General features: G+C 40.3%; 1 protein-coding gene across 1 annotated transcript in view; it reads left to right on the top strand.

The window, feature by feature from the left end:
- Positions 1–22,240, top strand: part of LOC133532878 (uncharacterized) — a 77,823-nt gene that overhangs the window by 29,480 nt on the left and 26,103 nt on the right. Inside the window, exons 11-19 of the mRNA XM_061871738.1 lie at positions 1,519–1,577; positions 4,174–4,278; positions 6,540–8,168; positions 8,456–8,533; positions 10,903–11,038; positions 14,920–15,011; positions 16,055–16,119; positions 16,857–16,938; positions 20,124–20,202. Coding sequence (XP_061727722.1) covers positions 1,519–1,577; positions 4,174–4,278; positions 6,540–8,168; positions 8,456–8,533; positions 10,903–11,038; positions 14,920–15,011; positions 16,055–16,119; positions 16,857–16,938; positions 20,124–20,202 — 2,325 coding nt within the window. The remainder of the gene's footprint in view (positions 1–1,518; positions 1,578–4,173; positions 4,279–6,539; positions 8,169–8,455; positions 8,534–10,902; positions 11,039–14,919; positions 15,012–16,054; positions 16,120–16,856; positions 16,939–20,123; positions 20,203–22,240) is intronic.

Genomic DNA, 22,240 nt, shown 5'->3' with positions numbered 1-22,240 from the left:
AAACTAAATAAAAGCTTGTAAAATAGCAAAGAGCAGTTGCTATGGCTGATTTTAGAGGGAGGGGCATACATTTAGTTAAAAAAAATCTCTAAGGGGGGGAGGGGGGCAGCTGCCCCCGGTGCCCCCCCTGGCGACGTCCTTGTCACGCGCTGCGCTGTAATTTGAACGTTTTGGTTATTATTGGTTTTAGGGTTTCGTACCCAAAGGCTAAAAACGGGACTCTACTACTAAAACTCCTGTCTCTCTGTCACCAGGCTGTATCTCATGAACCGTGATAGCTAGACGATTGAAATTTTCACAGGAGATGTATTTCTGTAGCCGCTATAACAAGAACTAATAAAATAAAAAAAGCGGCCAAGTGCGAGTCGGACTCGCGCATGAAGGGTTCCGTACCATTTAAGACGTATTAAAAAAATCTACTTACTAGATCTTGTTCAACATTTTACCACTTTAGAAGTGTCTCTCGCGCAAACTATTCAGTTTAGAAAAAAATGATATTAGGAACCTAAATATCATTTTTGAAGACCTATCCATAGATACCCCACACGTATGGGTTTGATGAAAAAATTTTTTTTTTAATTTTATGACGTATTAAAAAGAACTACTCACTAGATCTCGTTCAAACCAATTTTCGGTGGAAGTTTGCATAGTAATGTATATCATATATTTTTTTTAGATTTATCATTCTGTTATTTTAGAAGTTACAGGGGGGGGACACACATTTTTTCACTTTGGAAGTGTCTCTCGCGCAAACTATTCAGTTTAGAAAAAAAATGGTATTAGAAACCTAAATATCATTTTTGAAAACCTATCCATAGATACCCCACACGTATGGGTTTGATGGAAAAAATTTTTTTTTTAAATTTTATGACGTATTAAAAAAAAACTACTTACTAGATCTCGTTCAAACCAATTTTCGGTGGAAGTTTGCATGACAATGTATATCATATATTTTTTTTAGTTTTTTCATTCTGTTATTTTAGAAGTTACGGGGGGGGGGGGGGGGGGGGACACACATTTTACCACTTTGGAAGTGTCTCTCGCGCAAACTATTAATTTTAGAAAAAAATGATATTAGAAACCTCAATATCATTTTTGAAGACCTATCCATAGATACCCCACACGTATGGTTTTGATGAAAAAAGATTTTTTGAGTTTCAGTTCTAAGTATGGGGAACCCCCAAAATTTATTGTTTTTTTTCTATTTTTGTGTGAACATCTTAATGCGGTTCGTAGAATACATCTACTTACTAAGTTTGAACAATATAGCTCTTATAGTTTCGGAAAAAAGTGGCTGTGACAGAATCGGACAGACAGACGGACATGACGAATCTATAAGGGTTCCGTTTTTTGCCATTTGGCTACGGAACCCTAAAAAATAAGTTAAATGTGTATGGAACCCTCGGTGGTTGAGTTCGACTCGCACTTGTCCTTTTTTTGTGTTTTAAACGCATTATTTGAGAAAAGCATTAAGATAATATATTGTCTTGTGTTTAATCGCTGTCATATGTTGTGTAGACTCGCTGGAGGCGCCCGCGGGGGAGCAGGGCGGGGCGCTCGACCTCACTAATTGTAAGGTATGTAAAAAGGCATATTTCAGTGTTATACTTTACATACATACATACATACATACATATAATCACGCCTATTTCCCGAAGGGGTAGGCAGAGACCACGGATTTCCACTTGCTACGATCATGACATACCTCTTTCGCTTCCTTCACTTTCATGACATTCCCCATACACGCTCGTCGGTTTAGGGTGCTCCTGACCTGGCCTTTCTTCAGGATTTCCCCGATTTGATCAGAGAAAGTTCGCCGAGGTCTACCCCTTCCAGCTCCCTCTTCTACTTCTCCCTTATACACTCGTTAACTCGTTATATTTTTTTTTATATAACAATTTTTATAAACTAGCACCTGAAATATATACACCGTGGGCCCATATAACCACACAGTACTTTTTGATGTCACCTATATTTTGTCCTGTTTTATTTTATGTGTTTTGTATACTGTTATTTTTATAATGTTTTATTTCTCGGTGTACTGGCTTGGCAGTAATTCAGTGTAAATATATATACAGGATGATTTCGGGGTCGTGGAGCAAGAGAACAAGACATCACACAGAATTCAAAGATGAGTCTAATGATGTTGCTCATTATTTATTATCACCAATAATTATGATTATTTTTCAGATGACAAGTAGAAAAAAACATGTTTGCATACAGTTTGGTCACCCTACTCAATGTGACGTCTTGTCGCTTTCCATACAGCGTATGTCAAAAGTAATAGGGTGACCATGATTACTTAGTATAAGATTAATTTTACTTGAAAAATAATAAAAATCAAACTAATTATCTTTCAATCAAATACTTACCGTATGATAATGTAAATCATTTATAGATTCAGAAAAAGTGGTTCTGGATCACGACACAGAAATCATCCTGTATATATATATTTTTTGGTACAAAAAACAGTAACACACAGGTTTAGACACAGAAATAGAATACAAATAATAATAAAGTGTGAGACCAACAACATCGTCCACAGATTACTAGATTACCTACTGATAAATCTACAATATATAGCGCTAGGTAACAATATAAAGGATATAAAGCTAAAATTAACACAGCTACGGTTACAACATAAGTTTATAGATATAGTAACTGTATGATGTTTTGACGACCGGTTTGGCCTAGTGGGTAGTGACCCTGCCTACGAAGCTGATGGTCCCGGGTTCAAATCCTGGTAAGGGCATGTATTCGTGTGATGAGCATGGATATTTGTTCCTGAGTCATGGGTGTTTTCTATGTATTTAAGTATTTATAAATATTTATATATTATATATATCGTTGTCTAAGTACCCTCAACACAAGCCTTATTGAGCTTACTGTGGGACTTAGTCAATTTGTGTAATAATGTCCTATAATATTTATTTATTTATTTATGATCTTCAATAAAACGATAGTTGAAAGTCTTCGGGTATTTATTAGTAACGTCTTCTTATAGATATGACAATATTATTAATATTATAGCGAGCTGTGTACCGTGTCAGGGATATGAAGCAAGAGAGGGCTGTCATAGTGACACTTGGTAAGGTTTTACAGCACGTTGCATTTACAAAGAATGTTATGACAGGTGCGTTTATAGATATAGAGTATGCAGTAACAAATTAAGTTTTGAGTTAGAACTGTTAATTAATTAATAAATAACACAGCTCTACAAAAATACATTATTTTTTTGTTGCCCTGGATATTTGTGCGAATTTATATGTTTTCAAGTGCACAGTTTACAGATATATTCACAAAAGTTATGAATGTGCTCTAATTTTTATGATTTCAGCATATTTCGTATCATATATTTCGATTTTTTCAATATAAAAGAAAATATGGAGTTAAAAAGAGTAGAGCAAATCTTCCAAAATCATTGATAGTTTCATAAATTGTGAGCATAAATACATCGGAAATCAATCTGATACCAGAGGCAACAAAACCACTGTTGACCAGTGTAAATAAGAGATTTTAATAACGCATTCCTGGTCAGCAAAAAATGTTATACGACTTTTGGTTAAATTCGACAGAAAAAAATATTTTTTGTTTGTGTGTCTGTGTATTATTATTATTCTGCATACGACACGTTATTTCTTTTTACATCTTGGCAAAAAAAAAAACATTGCAACATATAAGTTTTTTTTAAATATTTACAGGTAAATAACGTGGTGGGCCATACAAAAATAGAAAACGTTTTTCCACTTCTAAATACCTACATAAATAAATAAATATTATAGGGCATTATTCTACCCTGCCTATGAGGCCGATAGTCCCGGGTTCAAATCCTGGTAAGGGCATTTATTCGTGTAATGAGCATGGATATTTGTTCCTGAGTCATGGGTGTTTTCTATGTATTTAAGTATTTATAAATATTTATATATTATATATATCGTTGTCTAAGTACCCTCAACACAAGCCTTATTGAGCTTACTGTGGGACTTAGTCAATTTGTGTAATAATGCCCTATAATATTTATTTATTGTTTTGTATCCAGAAAGGAAAACGGGGACTACCTTTGTATGGAGAATCGGCCGTTCTCTTTCCTCTTAAGCATGTCGTATTAAAATGAGAGCTTAACTTATTTTCATCTGTTTCATCTATCTATTTCTGTCTGTTGTATGTGACCAGAGCGGGACAGACGAGCAGATGGAAGCCGAGGACTCGTCTCAAGATTGCCTGGTGCTGCCTGATGCTGTGGACTACTTGTCGGAGCGGACCGACAGCTTGGAACAGGTAATATTTTTTTATTTTATTTAATATACTTAACTACGAGACGAACTGTAACTATTGTAATAAATACATTTTCACATTTTTTTTTTAATAGTAGTAGTAGCAAAGCGCTGGTGGCCTAGCGGTAAGAGCGTGCGACTTACAATCCGGAGGTCGCGGGTTCAAACCCCGGCTCGTACCAATGCGTTTTTCGGAACTTACTTACGAAATATCATTTGATATTTACCAGTCGCTTTTCGGTGAAGGAAAACATCGTGAGGAAACCGGACTAATCCCAACAAGGCCTAGTTTACCCTTCTGGGTTGGAAGGTCAGATGGCATTCGCTTTCATAAAAACTAGTGCCTACGACAAATCTTGGGATTAGTTGTCAAGCGGACCCCAGGCTCCCATGAGCCGTGGCAAAATGCCGGGACAACGCGAGGAAGAAGAAGTAGTAGTAGCAAAGAGAATTTAAAATAGAGATGTGTTTTCACAGAAAACTTTGTAGCCACAGTAAATTTACTGCCATCTTTCGACACTTGTTTAAAACTTTTAGAACGCCATTTGACTTTGAGCCTTATTCTTTCACTGATATGTGTTAAATTTGAGCCTTATTCTTTCACTGATATGAGCTTAACGAGGGGGGGGGGGAATGCTAGGGTCGGCAACGCGCATGTGACTTCTCTGGAGTTCCAGGCGTACATACGCTACGGAGACTGCTTACCATCAGGCGGGCCGTATGCTTGTTTGCCACCGACATAGTATAAATTTTTTTTGTTAAATATCAAAAAGTGGCGCCATCTTACCGGGCGAGATATGGCGCCATCGCTCGAAACGATGCTGCTATTAAAGATAACTTTGGCCTTTGATCTATAAGATGGCGCCACTTTTTTACCATATCAGTGAAAGAATAAGGATCAAAGTCAAATGGCGTTCTAAAAGTTTTAATCATGCGTCGAAAGATGGCAGTAACTGTGGCTACAAAATTTTATTTGATAATCCACCTGTATGTCAAATTCTCTTTGGTAGTAGTTAAGGTTCGGAAACCGGTTAAATTTCCAAACCGTTATCATGTACTTGGCGCAAAACCTTTTAATTGCGGTTTCGTTCGTAAAACCGTTATTTTTAAACGGGTGTTTAGGAGAACATTTCCATAAGATCTTGTCAGACTAACCGGTTTAGAACAAAAAAAGCGGCCAAGTGCGAGTCGGACTCGCCCATGAAGGGTTCCGTACCATTTATGACGTATTAAAAAAACTACTTACTAGATCTCGTTTAAACCAATTTTCGGTGGAAGTTTGCATGATAATATTTTGTTTAGATTTTTCATTCTGTTATTTTAGAAGTTGCAGGGGGGGGGGGGGGGGCACTAATTTTTTCACTTTGGAAGTGTCTCTCGCGCAAACTATTCAGTTTAGAAAAAAATGATATTAGAAACCTAAATATCATTTTTGGAGACCTATCCCTATAGACACCCCACACGTATGGGTTTAATGAAAAAAAAAATTTTTTTTAAATTTTATGACGTATTAAAAAAAACTACTTACTAGATCTCGTTCAAACCAATTTTCGGTGGAAGTTTGCATGGCAATGTATATCATATTTTTTTTTTAGATTTTTCATTCTGTTATTTTAGAAGTTACGGGGGGGGGGGGGGGGGGACGACGACGACACACATATTTTACCACTTTGGAAGTGTCTCTCGCGTAAACTATTCAGTTTAGATTTTTTTTTTATTAGAAACCTCAATATCATTTTTAAAGACCTATCCTTAGATACCCCACACGTATGGGTTTGATGAAAAAATATTTTTTGAGTTTCAGTTCTAAGTATGGGGAACTCCCAAAATTTATTATTTTTTTTTCTATTTTTATGTGAAAATCTTAATACGGTTCACAGAATACATCTATTTACCAAGTTTCAACAGTATAGTTCTGATAGTTTCGGAAAAAAGTGGCTGTGACATACGGACGGACAGACAGACATGAATAATCCATAAGGGTTCCGTTATTTGCCATTTAGCTACGGAACCCTAATAACCCTCCCATAGAAAATGAACCAGTTAAAATGTATGAAACAGCCAAGAAAATTGTTTCGTGATTTCGGGTTTGGTTCCATAGTAAAAGTTGCTCAGTATAAGCCCAAAACCTCCCCGGCAACGGGAACGCACATCTTTTTTGGCCACCTCGTATATGACTTGCCTGGAAGGATTCAATTCTCAGCTAAGCCAGAAGCGGTGAGTTCGCTCCCGGCCCGGCAATGATGTAGTGTTGTTTGTGCACAGTTCGGCGAGGGGGGCGGGGCCAGCCCGGCGGCGGCGCGCGCTCTGCCCGCCGACCCGCAGCGCCGGCACACCGTGGGCCCGCAGCCGCGCCACGACCAGGTCGGTGTTGTTGTACCCACTACCACTGCAGCCCGCCGACCCGCAGCGCCGGCACACCGTGGGCCCGCAGCCGCGCCACGACCAGGTCGGTGTTGTTGTACCCACTACCACTGCAGCCCGCCGACCCGCAGCGCCGGCACACCGTGGGCCCGCAGCCGCGCCACGACCAGGTCGGTGTTGTTGTACCCACTACCACTGCAGCCCGCCGACCCGCAGCGCCGGCACACCGTGGGCCCGCAGCCGCGCCACGACCAGGTCGGTGTTGTTGTACCCACTACCACTGCAGCCCGCCGACCCGCAGCGCCGGCACACCGTGGGCCCGCAGCCGCGCCACGACCAGGTCGGTGTTGTTGTACCCACTACCACTGCAGCCCGCCGACCCGCAGCGCCGGCACACCGTGGGCCCGCAGCCGCGCCACGACCAGGTCGGTGTTGTTGTACCCACTACCACTGCAGCCCGCCGACCCGCAGCGCCGGCACACCGTGGGCCCGCAGCCGCGCCACGACCAGGTCGGTGTTGTTGTACCACTACCACTGCAGCCCGCCGACCCGCAGCGCCGGCACACCGTGGGCCCGCAGCCGCGCCACGACCAGGTCGGTGTTGTTGTACCCACTACCACTGCAGCCCGCCGACCCGCAGCGCCGGCACACCGTGGGCCCGCAGCCGCGCCACGACCAGGTCGGTGTTGTTGTACCCACTACCACTGCAGCCCGCCGACCCGCAGCGCCGGCACACCGTGGGCCCGCAGCCGCGCCACGACCAGGTCGGTGTTGTTGTACCCACTACCACTGCAGCCCGCCGACCCGCAGCGCCGGCACACCGTGGGCCCGCAGCCGCGCCACGACCAGGTCGGTGTTGTTGTACCCACTACCACTGCAGCCCGCCGACCCGCAGCGCCGGCACACCGTGGGCCCGCAGCCGCGCCACGACCAGGTCGGTGTTGTTGTACCCACTACCACTGCAGCCCGCCGACCCGCAGCGCCGGCACACCGTGGGCCCGCAGCCGCGCCACGACCAGGTCGGTGTTGTTGTACCCACTACCACTGCAGCCCGCCGACCCGCAGCGCCGGCACACCCGTGGGCCCGCAGCCGCGCCACGACCAGGTCGGTGTTGTTGTACCCACTACCACTGCAGCCCGCCGACCCGCAGCGCCGGCACACCGTGGGCCCGCAGCCGCGCCACGACCAGGTCGGTGTTGTTGTACCCACTACCACTGCAGCCCGCCGACCCGCAGCGCCGGCACACCGTGGGCCCGCAGCCGCGCCACGACCAGGTCGGTGTTGTTGTACCCACTACCACTGCAGCCCGCCGACCCGCAGCGCCGGCACACCGTGGGCCCGCAGCCGCGCCACGACCAGGTCGGTGTTGTTGTACCCACTACCACTGCAGCCCGCCGACCCGCAGCGCCGGCACACCGTGGGCCCGCAGCCGCGCCACGACCAGGTCGGTGTTGTTGTACCCACTACCACTGCAGCCCGCCGACCCGCAGCGCCGGCACACCGTGGGCCCGCAGCCGCGCCACGACCAGGTCGGTGTTGTTGTACCCACTACCACTGCAGCCCGCCGACCCGCAGCGCCGGCACACCGTTTTTGTCTTTTAAAAAACAAATTATCATTTTGTTAGAGGCGTTTCAATCGTCGAGTGCGAGCGTCAGACTAACTCTAATTTCTGACCTTTGTGTTGCTTAAATGCCATGAGTCCTATATAGACATTTGATCCTCAGGAAAATCAAGATCCATTGACATTATTTACAAAAAGCTGTCGAGTAGCCAATTATAATTATGAAGTATAATTTAACGAGTTGCCTGCGGCAGATGGACGTGGGCGCGGCGCTGGGCTCGGCCGCGTCGGCCGACGGGCGGAACGCGCCGCTCTACGTCTCCGAATTCGCTGTAAGTATTCCACTCATATACAAAATTCAATTACGTACAATTCATAGTTTTAAAAAAATATAGCAAATATATACACCGATGAGGCGTTGGAACCAACTGCATGCACCCAACGGCCCAACGCATCATCGAAATAGATTATATTAATTAGTTTTAGGTATTTATTGTTTTGTTTATATTGTACACTAACTTAGATATATAGGTAGATAAATAATAATTGTTGTATGTACTAACACTATATGTGTTTTTTTACTCGAAATAAAATGATTTCAATTCAATTATAGATTACAACATCTAATCTTAGAATCTAATATACAGGTTGTTCAATCCAAAACGGTCAGTACGGAGAAGTCAGAAACTATGAGAGATAGCCACATCTGTTCTTAGGAAACATGGCTTCGATTTTAAATTTCATAATAAAAATATGAAACGCAATAATTTATTTATTTATTGTGCGGAAGGTAACATAACATAGGTTGTAAGTTGATACTAACAAATATGGACTATATTAATTGTCTGAGAATAAATAATTTTTATTTTTATTTTTATTTATTTATTTAATAATGCATTCGTTATCCAAAAAAAATATTTTTTGCAACCGTGCGTGTACAGTCAAGTGTAAAAATATGGATGTACACATCTTACTCAAAAATATGTCTCATAGCATCTTATTCCAGTGTAATACGAGCGTAGTAGCATATTTATGAGACGATTCTTTCGATACATATTTTTGCACTTGACTGTACATGGTTACCATTTTGAACATTTACTAAAAAAAAAAAATTATCTTATTGTCGGGTTTTTCTTTCAATCCTTGTGACTTAAGATTCGTATTTTTTTTTTATAAATAAAATAAATAAATAAATATTATAGGACATTATTACACAAATTGACTAAGTATTATCAACAATAACACCGAAAAAACTCGCAGAAATTATACCTAACATTGTTTACATGACTTCGAGCAGGTTCGGTTCCCAGTTATGTATGAGAGATTAAAAAAAAGATTGAATGTCATTATTATTAAATTTAAAATCGAAGCCATGTTTCCTAAGAACAGGTGTGGCTATCTCTCATAGTTTCTGACTTCTCTATACTGACCGTTTTGGATCGATCACCCTGTATATTAGAATCTAAGATTAGAGGTAATCTATATATTTGTTATATATTTTTAAACTATGAATTATACGCTCGAAACGAGTAACTGTTGGTACCTTTATATTGAACACCCTTATTACAACAAATAAATTACTTACTAAATCTATTACATTTATCTGTAATATTTATCTTCTGAGAAAAAAAAAAGATAAGTAAATTACTCGAATTCCGCTCAATTCAATTAAGTATTATTTTCACGATAATTTTTGTTGGAATTTGAAGAAAATAACATTGCTGACCTTATATTACATTAGACATACCTAATGCAACGACCGGTCTGGCCTAGTGGGTAGTGACCCTGCCTATGAAGCCGATGGTCCTGGGTTCGAATCCCGGTAAGAGCAGGTATTTGTGTGATGAGCACAGATATTTGTTCCTGGGTCATTTGTGTCATGGTGTTTTCTATGTATTTAAGTATTTATATATATCGTTGTCTTAGTCAGGGATCCGTCCACCCCTTCCCAGAAAAAATGTCCTTTAAATGGCTTAGCCATTCATCGAATAGCCCCAACGATTGGCTTTCCCTTTGAATGGCTTACCCGTTCATTTGACTTAGCTCTAGGAAGGGGTTTCCCTTTCAGAGATACCGCTAAATAAAAGGGTATTCCCTTCCTAATTAAAAAAATTATGACGCCTGTGCTGTCAACGCGCTAGACACCCAATCCTTCTCTTTAAACATAAATAAGCAATATTTGATTCTATTTTTACCAAGAGAAAGTTGAAAATGGCATAAGCGTTACAATTTATAATCGATACCCATCAAGGAGTTAGCGCTTTGGAACGGGTACCAGCTTACCCGTATTATGAAGCGCTTAAAAAGCCAAATGAATCATCACACGAATAAATGCCCTTACCAGGATTTGAACCCGGGACCATCAGCTTCGTAGGCAGGGTTACTACCCACTAGGCCAAACCGATCGTCAGAAAATTTGATTCTATTTTTATAATTTAAGAGGTTAGCGCTTAGGAACGGGTATCAGCTTAACCTTATTATGAAGCGCTTAAAAAGTCGAATGAAAGGGTTTTAGTTAGCAACGGCTTTGGTAAGTAAAAGGCTTACGAAATACCCCTTCAAAAACCCTCGAAGGGGATACCCGACCGGCCCCTGGTCTGAATACCCACAACACAAGCCTTCTTGAACTTACCATGGGACTTAGTCAATTTGTGTAAGAATGTCCCTACAATATTTATTTATACATGTTTTGAACTTTCAGCAAAGTTCATCTCGCGAGGCCCCGGCGGTGTCCATGTTGCCCCACACCAACCTGGCCGCTCCCCTCCCCGCGTGGCACCACTTCAGCGTCAAAGATCAGCATTTATTGAAGCCACCGATAGCCATGCAAAGTCAGGGTATGTCGTTTTTAATACATAGGTGTACATAGGCTACGGAGACTGCTTACCAACAGGCGGGCCGTATGCTCGCTTACCACCGACGTAGTGAAAAAAAGATAACTCTAAACCCTGTTGATTTTTGGACCATTTAGTCATTTCACTGGCAAATTTTGGATTTGTTTCTTGCAGGGATCGGAAACCGGTATTTTTTGTATGGGAACGAAACCGGTATTTTTTCGTTCTTTGTTAATTATTTCATTTCTAATTGGGCAATCTAATAATACGAAGTCGTTATCTAAAAACACAACCGAGTCCTATATTTGGAGTATAAAATAAACCGAAATATATGTTTATATCAAAGTTTTTCCAAAAAACCGGTTCCGATCCCTGGTTTCTTGTATGACTAGGCCTCAGGCAGTTATTGTGGGGATTATTATTAGGGCTCGCGGTCGTGTCCGTGATTCGTGAACCCGTAGCCGTGCGCCCGGTTTCGTGTTTCACGGCAACGGTTTTCTGGTCCGTTCCACACGTGAAATTCGGCTACGTGAAATTAGGGTACGTGAATCCGTGTAGATCCGTGTAGGCGTGATCACGGCTTCACGTATCTTAAGAACACGCCGGTTCGGTCCGCCCGCGACGTTGAGTGAAGATACGATGCGGTCTCTAAGAGCTACGAATAAAAATGTATCGTGATTTTTTTATTCGTAGCTCTAATTCCGTTTCATTACTTTTGAATTAAAATTTATTTCCAATAGTAAGTCCTTTTAAATATTAATGAGTAATAAATGAATAGAACAAAACATTAATTACAATGAATAGCTACTTTAATAAGCGGGTTGCTAAAATAATACCACAACACTGTGTGTCAGGAGACCAACTGTGATGTCAGGATGGATGGATGTAATTCAAATTAGTATTGTTTCCAATCTGACTCCACAACACAGGCTTAGCCTAGTGTGGCAGTTTTGGTAAATAAACAATTTTTTTTTTTTTTTTTTTTAGGAATAACGAATGACAATGAATGTGAGTTCAAAATTCTAAACTGCCCCCTCGGGATGTTGGCTTAGCTTGTTAGTCATACAATAAAACACTCTAACAATAATATGTCATTATTACCTTCAATCTAGAAATAAACAGTACTCTTTAATGTGCCGAAAGTCCGAAACTGATAAGAACTGCAGCTGCGTACTTTTTTTTCCGTGGCCCCGTACATGTGTTTTTGTTGAATTTGTTTACCTGTATTACCTTTATCATATCTACCGAAGATTTGCAGAAATTTACCCTTTTGTTTCTTTGAATTAGGATTGCCTTGTTTATATTTAGGCTACGTTATATTCTTTGATAGTAGCAAGCTTTTACAAGTATGTTTCATTCATTTCATTAATACTTAACAGAATAAAATGTCTTCTTTTGATTTAATAATGACAACCAGTAGCACAGCGTTGCTTAAGTTCATAATTATAATGATACTTACTACGAAGCTGATGGTCTCGGGTTCAAATCCTGGTAAGGGCATATATTTGTGTGATGAGCATGGATATTTGTTCCTGAGTCATGGGTATTTTCTATGTATTTAAGTATTTATAAATATTTATATATTATATATATCGTTGTATAAGTACCCTCAACACAAGCCTTATTGTGCTTACTGTGGGACTTAGTCAATTTGTGTAATAATGTCCTATAATATTTATTTATTATTATTATATTAGTGCAATGCAACGAGCAGGTCGCTAGTTTTGACTAAAATCAATATCTGGTTATACAAAAAACAGAACAACCCCAAATTATTTAGATATAACCATTATATTCAAATCGATGCAAAAAATACAATTTAAGTTTAATTCACACGTAAATGTTTGTCCGACGAACGTCCCGTATTCAATATACTAAGTGGTAACTCAATTCAATAATACCTAGTCCTTATTTATTTTTCTCCCGGGCGTGTCGAACCTACGAGACGTGCGATAAGTACCTATCCAACGGAACCGAGCCCGAAGCTCCGCACACGAACGCAGGTACGGGCTACGTATCATGGCGTGTCACGGTCACGGCGTGTCACGTGAATCCAGACGCGAACGTAGGTACGAGGTACGTACCTTGCCGTGTTCGTGAAATTCGTGATCTTAGTACCGCCGGGCTTAAGAACCCGTAGCTACGGATCGGCGTGTATCACGGATATCAGGAGCCCTGATTATTATTCGCAAAGGATAATAATATATAAATATTATAGGACATAATATTATCTTACCTTATCTGATCAAAGTGTTGAGTTTTTTTCAATGTCAGTAAACTGGATACTATTAGAAGTAATAGATGGCGCTTACGCCATTATTAACGGTACTCCGATACAAATACAATACCGCGCGACGCAGCGCGGCGTAAGCGCCATCGACACTACGGTCCCTTTTCATAGGTAATGCCACAAATTATTTTCAGAAAAAAATTATATTGTTTTTATTTCAAGTTGAAACACTACCATATAAATTATAAACTATAATAAATGGCATATACTAAGAAAAAGTGACCAAGGCCTCCAGTGCCCCAGGCTGGAATCGAACCAGCGTCCTCTGCTATCGCGGCAGGTGCCTGAGCCACTCGGCCACCGGGGTCACGGCGGCATTCGAATTTTTCCAAGTATATGCATTTCTTATGAAGGCTTACGGCGCCCCCTAGCCATCCCTAAGGTAGAACAGTATGGTTCGACCTTCTAACTGAATCAACTCAGGTGATACCGAGCTAGCGAGAGAGATGGCGCTGCCAATAAATAATATTAGAAATATTAAAACAAATTAAATTATTTTTCATCACACTTGCTCGAAAAAGACCTTATTTCAGGTGTACTGAAGGACAAAGGCCTATATTCCCGCGCCAGTTATGGATTGTGAAAAAAGCCATAACTCCCTAGGGAGTTATAGCTTATTTTTAAATTTATTACGTTACTTCTTATCCATACAAACCAAGTATCATAAAATTCATAAATGAGTTTTACTTTTAGAATACTGACGTTTATAATTTAATAGTTATGTCAATGTTTAAAAAAAAATAATTTGATACTTTTACCGGCCGTTTAAAATATTTTTACATAATTTTCAATCGTGGCTGAATGCCGAATAGGTCTGTGCCTTCGATGCCTAAGTGCCTGTGGCCTAACCTATCAAGAAATTCCAAAATGGCGGACGAATGTTTGATATGTCACCGTATTTAAGAATTATTTCGCTTAATATCTAGTTTTTTTTTCTCTCAAGTGTGATGAAAAACATTGTGTGTAACTCCGGGGGTAAGAATATTGCAAACTTGGGTCTTTAATTTCGTAAACAATGTAAGTAAGTTTTCATTTACCGCCATTTGACGTACAGTTTCTCTTTTAATTAGTTTTAAGTATACAATGATTTTGTTTTGTTGTTTTTAAAGTAACTATAGCAAAAGTTTCGTTTAAAATGAAACCGGTAGAGAATGCCTCATGGCATTAAGTCCGCCTTTTGTACTATAAGGTTTTCTTTTATGCAATAAAGATGAAATAAATAAAATGAGCGCTAAACATATTTCGGCGACGTCGCCACATATTCGCGAGTTCTTCAAAAAGAGCAAAGATCCCCAATGTTGGCTGTAATTTGGGTTAGTGAATATATCATAGAAAGTTTATAATATGTGTGTAGATAAAATAGTGTATGTAACGCTACATAATTAGGCATTAAACACTCGTGTGGTCCTTTTAAGAAACTCACTTCGTTCGTTTCTTAAACCCACACTTGTGCTTTACTGCCTTTCATTATGTAGCAGTCACATAAACTGCTATTTCAGAAGATATTTTAATGTGTTTTTAGTAGCCACTTGGTCACTTTTTCTTAGTATATGACATTTATATTAGTTTAGTAAAGTGATGTGTTTCTCCTTAGCGTCTACGTTCGGGCGGCGCGCGTCGGACGGCGGCGCGCACGTGCCGCGCGGGAGGGAGAGGGCCTGCTGCCACAGCGCGCCGCCGCACCACGTGAGTGTTCTGTTCCCGTGTTATGTTCCGTGTTAGGTTCCCGTGTTATATTCCCATGTTCCTGTGTTATGTTCCCATGTTATGTTCCTGTGATATGTTACCGTGTTATGTTCCTGTGTTATGTTCCCGTGCTATGTTCCTGTGCTATGTTTCCGTGTTAGGTTCCCGGTTATATTCCCGTATTATGTTCCTGTGTTATGTTCCCGTGCTATGTTCCCTTGTTAAGAGGAAAGTATAGCACGTGATCGTCCATACAAAAGGAGAAAACGTTTTTCCACTTCTGAACATATTCTATTCTCCATGATTTTTTAGTATGTTATTGACACAATGAAAAACTAGGTTTATATGTTTTCCTTATTTTTAAAATTGGCAAAATGAAACATTTTTTTTAAAGCGAAACCTATAAACTTCGAATATGTTATGCTGAAGCGATCGACATTCAAATCAAAGTTAACATTTAGTTAGTAGAAATCGTTTTCGCCCGAAATGGAATTTCATAGGAAAATTACCGTTACTTCGGTAGTTCAAAAAGCTATACTTCTCTCTTAATAGAATATTATTTATTTCAGTATAAGTACACAGTTATACAATACATATAGAGAAAGAAAGAGAAAAAATGTCTTATAACTAACTTGTACACTGTATATAATCTGTGTCCCCACACCCCACACACTACACACACCCACTGGAATACACACTGGAATAATTAACCCTTTATACTCATACTAATTATTTATTAGTAATAGGTAATTACATATCAACTTACATAACTAGTACCAAAGAGAATATGAAATAGAAATGTATTGTCAAAAAAAACTTTGTAGCTACAGTAAATTTACTGCCATATTTCGACACATAATTAAAACTTTTAGAACGACATTTGACTTTGATCCTTATGCTTTCAGTGGTATGTGTTCAACTTGTTAAATATCAAAAATCATTTTCTGCACACTTTTTAGAACAACAATGACTCACTTTCAGAGCATGCTAAATGAAAAATACGTTTTTCGAACTCCCTGGAAATATAATGTGTTTGTTGGTGGCAGGTGTCGGACAGCGGGGCGCCCGCGCCGCCAGAGGACACAGAACAAACCGAAGACATATGCAGGTACTGATATAAATGGTTATCAAGTCCTTTGACATATTTCACGTCAAATTATATAAATTAAAAAAAAAACCGGCCAAGAGCATGTCGGGCCATGCTCAGAGTAGGGTTCCGTAGTTACTCCTCCGTCACAATAAGCTAAACTGGAGCTTAAAGTATAGTAGATTGAACAACCAAGGGATGAGCTGTGGATGTACGTCTGTTTACTATGAAGGGGAAACTTTTTGCGATAACTCAAAAACAGCTAAACTGATCATATCCGCTATAGTTTTCGTTTAATGTCTTTTTAAGTTCTTCCAAGATTTTTTTCATATTTTTTGGACCTATGGTTCATATTACTAAAAGGTCCTAAGTACAACGTCGAAACGGTAGACGTCTTGTTACCCTCCATAGCTCGGGACACAATAACCCGACTAAATTACGTAGGTTTTTATAAAAATACACAGAGGTATTACTATAACGATACTCTGTATCTTTAGGCATTTAAATAAAAGTAAACAAACAATTTGTAAATTTTCGGGTAGTTATAACATTTATTGGTTAACCAACCAAATACAAAACAGCCTGGATCTGTCACTGAACGACCTGACTTTAACCTACATTATTTGATCGTGTAATGCTGTCATCTACCCTCAACTGGCTTAAGGAGCTATTTGAGGGTAGATTTTGTTTACTTTTATTTAAATACCTAAAGATACAGAGTATAGCTTCTAAATTTATTAAAACTGATATGTGAACAGGTATATGATGAATCGAGGAAGCAGTAAGCGGCACACAATGGCGACTACGGAAGATGCCGCCAACACGGCCGCCGGACCTATGGTGAGACTTTACACACATTTATATTTACAAGCGAATTTAGATTTAACGACCTAGATAATAGAACACACGGCGGAAGATGCCGCCAACATGGCCGCCGGACCTATGGGAGGCTTTATACACATTTACATTACACAACCGAATTTAGATCTAACGACCTAGATAATAGAACACACGGTGCCACAACGGAAGATGCCGCAAACACGGTCGCCCTCGCCGGACCTATGGTGAGACTTTACACACATTTATATTTACAAGCGAATTTAGATCTAACGACCTAGATAATAGAACACACGGTGCCACTGCGGAAGATGCCGCCAACACGGCCGCCGGACCTATGGGAGGCTTTATACACATTTATATTACACAACCGAATTTAGATCTAACGACCTAGATAATAGAACACACGGCGCCACTGCGGAAGATGCCGCCAACACAGCCGCCGGACCTATGGGAGGCTTTACACACACATTTACATTACACAACCGAATTTAGATCTAACTACCTAGATAATAGAACACACGGTGCCACTGCGGAAGATGCCGCCAACACGGCCGCCGGACCTATGGGAGGCTTTACACACACATTTACATTACACAACCGAATTTAGATCTAACTACCTAGATAATAGAACACACGGTGCCACTGCGGAAGATGCCGCCAACACGGCCGCCGGACCTATAGGAGGCTTTATACACATTTATATTACACAACCGAATTTAGATCTAACGACCTAGATAATAGAACACACGGCGCCACTGCGGAAGATGCCGCCAACACAGCCGCCGAACCTATGGGAGGCTTTACACACACATTTACATTACACAACCGAATTTAGATCTAACTACCTAGATAATAGAACACACGGTGCCACTGCGGAAGATGCCGCCAACACGGCCGCCGGACCTATGGGAGGCTTTATACACATTTATATTACACAACCGAATTTAGATCTAACGACCTAGATAATAGAACACACGGCGCCACTGCGGAAGATGCCGCCAACACGGCCGCCGGACCTATGGGAGGCTTTATACACATTTATATTACACAACCGAATTTAGATCTAACTACCTAGATAATAGAACACCGGTGCCACTGCGGAAGATGCCGCCAACACGGCCGCCGGACCTATGGGAGGCTTTACACACACATTTACATTACACAACCGAATTTAGATCTAACTACCTAGATAATAGAACACACGGTGCCACTGCGGAAGATGCCGCAAACACGGTCGCCGGACCTATGGTGAGACTTTACACACATTTGTTAAATATTTTTCCTACTCCTCTACTGTTATCTGTCATTTATGCATTCATTAACACGAATATAAGAACATACATAAAAGGTTTCAAGAAAAGTCTATATTGTCAATTCCTCATAAAAGCTCTTGTGCTTTTATACGCTATAATGTTACTGCGATTAATGGCTACCAACCTAACAAAACCAAAACGAATACAGTTTTAAACTAAGTGCATTGCTGCCAACTTACAAAATATTCATTTGGTTGCATAGTAAAAATAATTACTTCATAAGTCAGAAACACGCATGTGACACCCGTAATATAGCAACTCTCATAGACTACGAAGACCGCTTAGCGTTGCTTGTTAGTCTCCGTAGGCTACGGTGGCCAAAATTGAGAAAAAACTGTCCAAAAAATTAATTTAGCAAGTAGCAAGTACCAGGGCCTCATGAGTTACGAGGAGGTGTCGCCGACCGGCCGGCCGCGGCCCCGGCCGGCCGGGCGCGTAACAAGGTATGCTCGCGCGTCTTGGCTATATACTTTTGCTGTAATTTGTTTACCTAAATTAAGATTTATTATTGTTGACTCGTAGGAAAAATATTGTATGCAACGTTGTATAAGTAGGTCAAAAAATTCTCGTGGCGTATTCCTTTACAATGTTCGCCTACGCCTTCGGCTCCGGCTCACATTGTAACTCACGCCACTCGCCTTTTTTGACCCTTCTTATACAACTGTTGCATAAAATACTAAAATAGTGGCGCCATCTTACCGGGCACTACCTTTAGGTTATGGCACCATCTTTGACCTTTGATCCATTAGATGGCGCCACTGTTTGATATTTAACAAATTTAACTCATATCAGTAAAAGACAGATAACGGTACATTAACCGAGTGCAGTCGTGTTTGGCGCCATAAAACTTTGAAGGGGTGCATTTTTAAAATGGTTAAGAAAAAACATAGGTAGGGGGTGATCTGTCGATAAAATTTATCGTACTATACGTGGTTAACGGCTCCACTATACGTAAGTAGACAAACACATTGTATAATGCCATTTAGCACGTAAGGTTTAGCTATTAGTGCTGATTGAATGGATTTTTTTATATACTACGTCGGTTGCAAACAAGCATACGGCCCGCCTGCTAGTAAGCAGTCTCCGTAGCCAGAGGAGTTACATGCGCGTTGCCGACCCGCACTTAAACCCCCCCCCCCCCCCCCCCTCGTTGAGCTCTGGCAACCTTACTCACCGGCAGGAACACAACACTATGAGTAGGGTCTAGTGTTATTTGGCTGCTGTTTTCTGTAAGGTGGAGGTACTTCCCCAGTTAGAAAATAAATAAATACAAATAAGGACCCTTCTCTTATGGAAAGCCACATTTTATGTTTTAATTTGTTAACCTACTCTAAATTGTACTCGTATTTTTTCTTATTGAATGCATGTTAATTATAAGATGTAATGTTTTGAAAAGATGTGTCCCGCCGAGTTTCTTGCAGGCCATATCGGGATACCCTCTTCCAATTGAGGGGGGGATTTAAATCTTCTCGGGTCAGAGGTGTAGGGTTAGAGCCGGTGTAGCTTTATTTGACGTTCATAAGCGCATTGTAATATGCCTACTTGAATAATAATAGTACATTGTGCAACGAGGGGGGGTAAGTGAAACTTTGGACGGGTGGTCATTCCCGACAGCCGTAGGCTGGAGGGCATTGAAAACCCGAGTTTGCAATATTCTTACCCCCGGAGATACACACAATGTTTTTCATCATACTTGCGTAGAAAAAACTAAATTTTAAGGGAAATAATTCTTGAATACGGTGACAGCTTTTTTTTCACAATCCATAATTCCCGTCGGAACAAAAAATGCCTTTGTCCTTCAGTACACCTCCATGAAATAAGATCTTTGTCGAGCAAGTGTGATGAAAACTATATTTATCTTTATCTTTACAGCCAGCTACATCTCCCTCGTCGTCGGCCAACATCCGCGTCAGAAGGACGGGTCTCCTGACGGTCACGGAGCGGCCTCCCGGTAAGATTGTTGACAGTTTGACAAACACCGCAGATAGTCTAGCATCCGATCACGTATTTAAGAATTAGGGTCATTATTTTGATGATATTTTTGCTTATCTGGTAAAGGTTCCTGAATATTATCAAACAACCATAAATATCAAAAGATTTTTTTTATTGTCCAAAGAAATTAGACGTTCGAAACGACCTTGATACATGTAAGAATAAATAATGAAATAGAAGTTCGTTGCCATATTTTGTGTTACAGTTATATGTTTACTGAAATAAGTAAGTTTTTTTTATTGTAATAAATTGGAAAGCTTGAGAATAGATAGAACTAATGATAGTATATTTGTGTGTCTGATAAAAATATTTGGGTGAATCAACTTTTTTTGTTTTGTTATCCTGTCCCGTTGTCCAAGGGACAACAGTGGCACAGTTTGTTTGAAGAGACGTTGTATACCGTTCTATTAACATGCTTAGTAGGGCCCATTATGGACATTGGTTATAACGACCACCAAAACGCAAGTTTGATACATTTAAGTATCATAAAATCAGTATTTCAATGAACTTTTGTCCCCTGGACAACTAATCGTAACCATGGCAACGAGTGACGCTAAAAAGTTGATTCTCCCATTTAACTGATACAATAATTGACAATCTCTATATGTTTCATTTGCGTCAGCATTGATAAAAAACCTTGCTGGATAAATAAGAATAAGAAACCATTTATTGCCACACAAAATACAATGTTTAACTTAAAAAAAAAAAATTGGCATGCGCGGCAAAAGGAACGGGCTCAGCATACGCTGCGTCAGCCATTTCATTACAAATTGACTGCGCAGCGCTGATTTTCAGTCCGTCCCCTTCACTGAACCACATTGATATGACATGCGGGTTAATGGATTTTTTGTTTTATTACCAGAGATAACTTGTGTATACAATTATAGTACAAAAAAAATAAAGAAATTTTTATCACAAGTGGATATTTAATATTTTAATTTGGTATTTACTTGGTATTGACAACTGGTTACATTTATAACTCAAGTAACATTCAACATTATTAACAGTCAATAAATATTATAGGACATTATTACACAAATTGACTACATTACCTATATTTTAAACCCTAATAAATAAAAATTTGGCAACCAACTACGAATTGGTTATTTTTTCTCATGTATAGAAAGTTTCACGACATATACGATACGCCGTTGGATGCTGGACTATATATTTAATTCGATATTGTAAAACTTTGTATGTCTGCTCTCTAGTTGATGTTTATGTGTGTTGTAGTTTTTTTGTAGTTCTGGCTTGGATTATTTTGCTATTTTTGAGTATTTAGAATTTAAGGACTTTTAATTTAAATATAAAATGAGTAACATAACATGAGTAAATACCTACGTATTCGAATGCTCATAATAATCTGCACACAATAGAATTATGAAATTTACTTACTACCTACAACTTCATTCGAGTATTCGTTATATATACCCATATCAAAGAGAGGTGGATTGTCAAAGGAAGCTTTGTAGCCACAGTAAATTTACTGCCATCTTTCGACACATGATTAAAACTTTTAGAACGCCATTTGCCTTTTATCCCTATAGTTTCACTGTTATGTGTTCTTCTTCCTCGCGTTGTCCCGGCATTTTGCCACGGCCCATGGGAGCCTGGGGTCCGCTTGACAACTAATCCCAAGATGTGGCGTAGGCACTAGTTTTTACGAAAGCGACTGCCATCAGACCTTCCAACCCAGAGGCCTAGGCCTTGTTGGGATTAGTCCGGTTTCCTCACGATGTTTTCCTTCACCGAAAAGCGACTGGTAAATATCAAATGATATTTCGTACATAAATTCCGAAAAACTCATTGGTACGAGCCGGGGTTTGAACCCGCGACCTCCGGATTGCAAGTCGCACGCTCTTACCGCTAGGCCACCAGCGCTTCCTAAAGAAAGACTGTTTAAGTTTCATTGTTATGTGTTAAATTTGTTAAATACCAAAAAGTGGCGGAATTGTTTCGAGCGATGGCGCATAACCTTTGGCCTATACCCGGTAAGA

This window comes from Cydia pomonella, chromosome 28, assembly GCF_033807575.1.
Source record: "Cydia pomonella isolate Wapato2018A chromosome 28, ilCydPomo1, whole genome shotgun sequence".
Lineage (NCBI taxonomy): Eukaryota > Metazoa > Arthropoda > Insecta > Lepidoptera > Tortricidae > Cydia > Cydia pomonella.
This window is presented reverse-complemented; position numbering and strand designations above follow the sequence as displayed.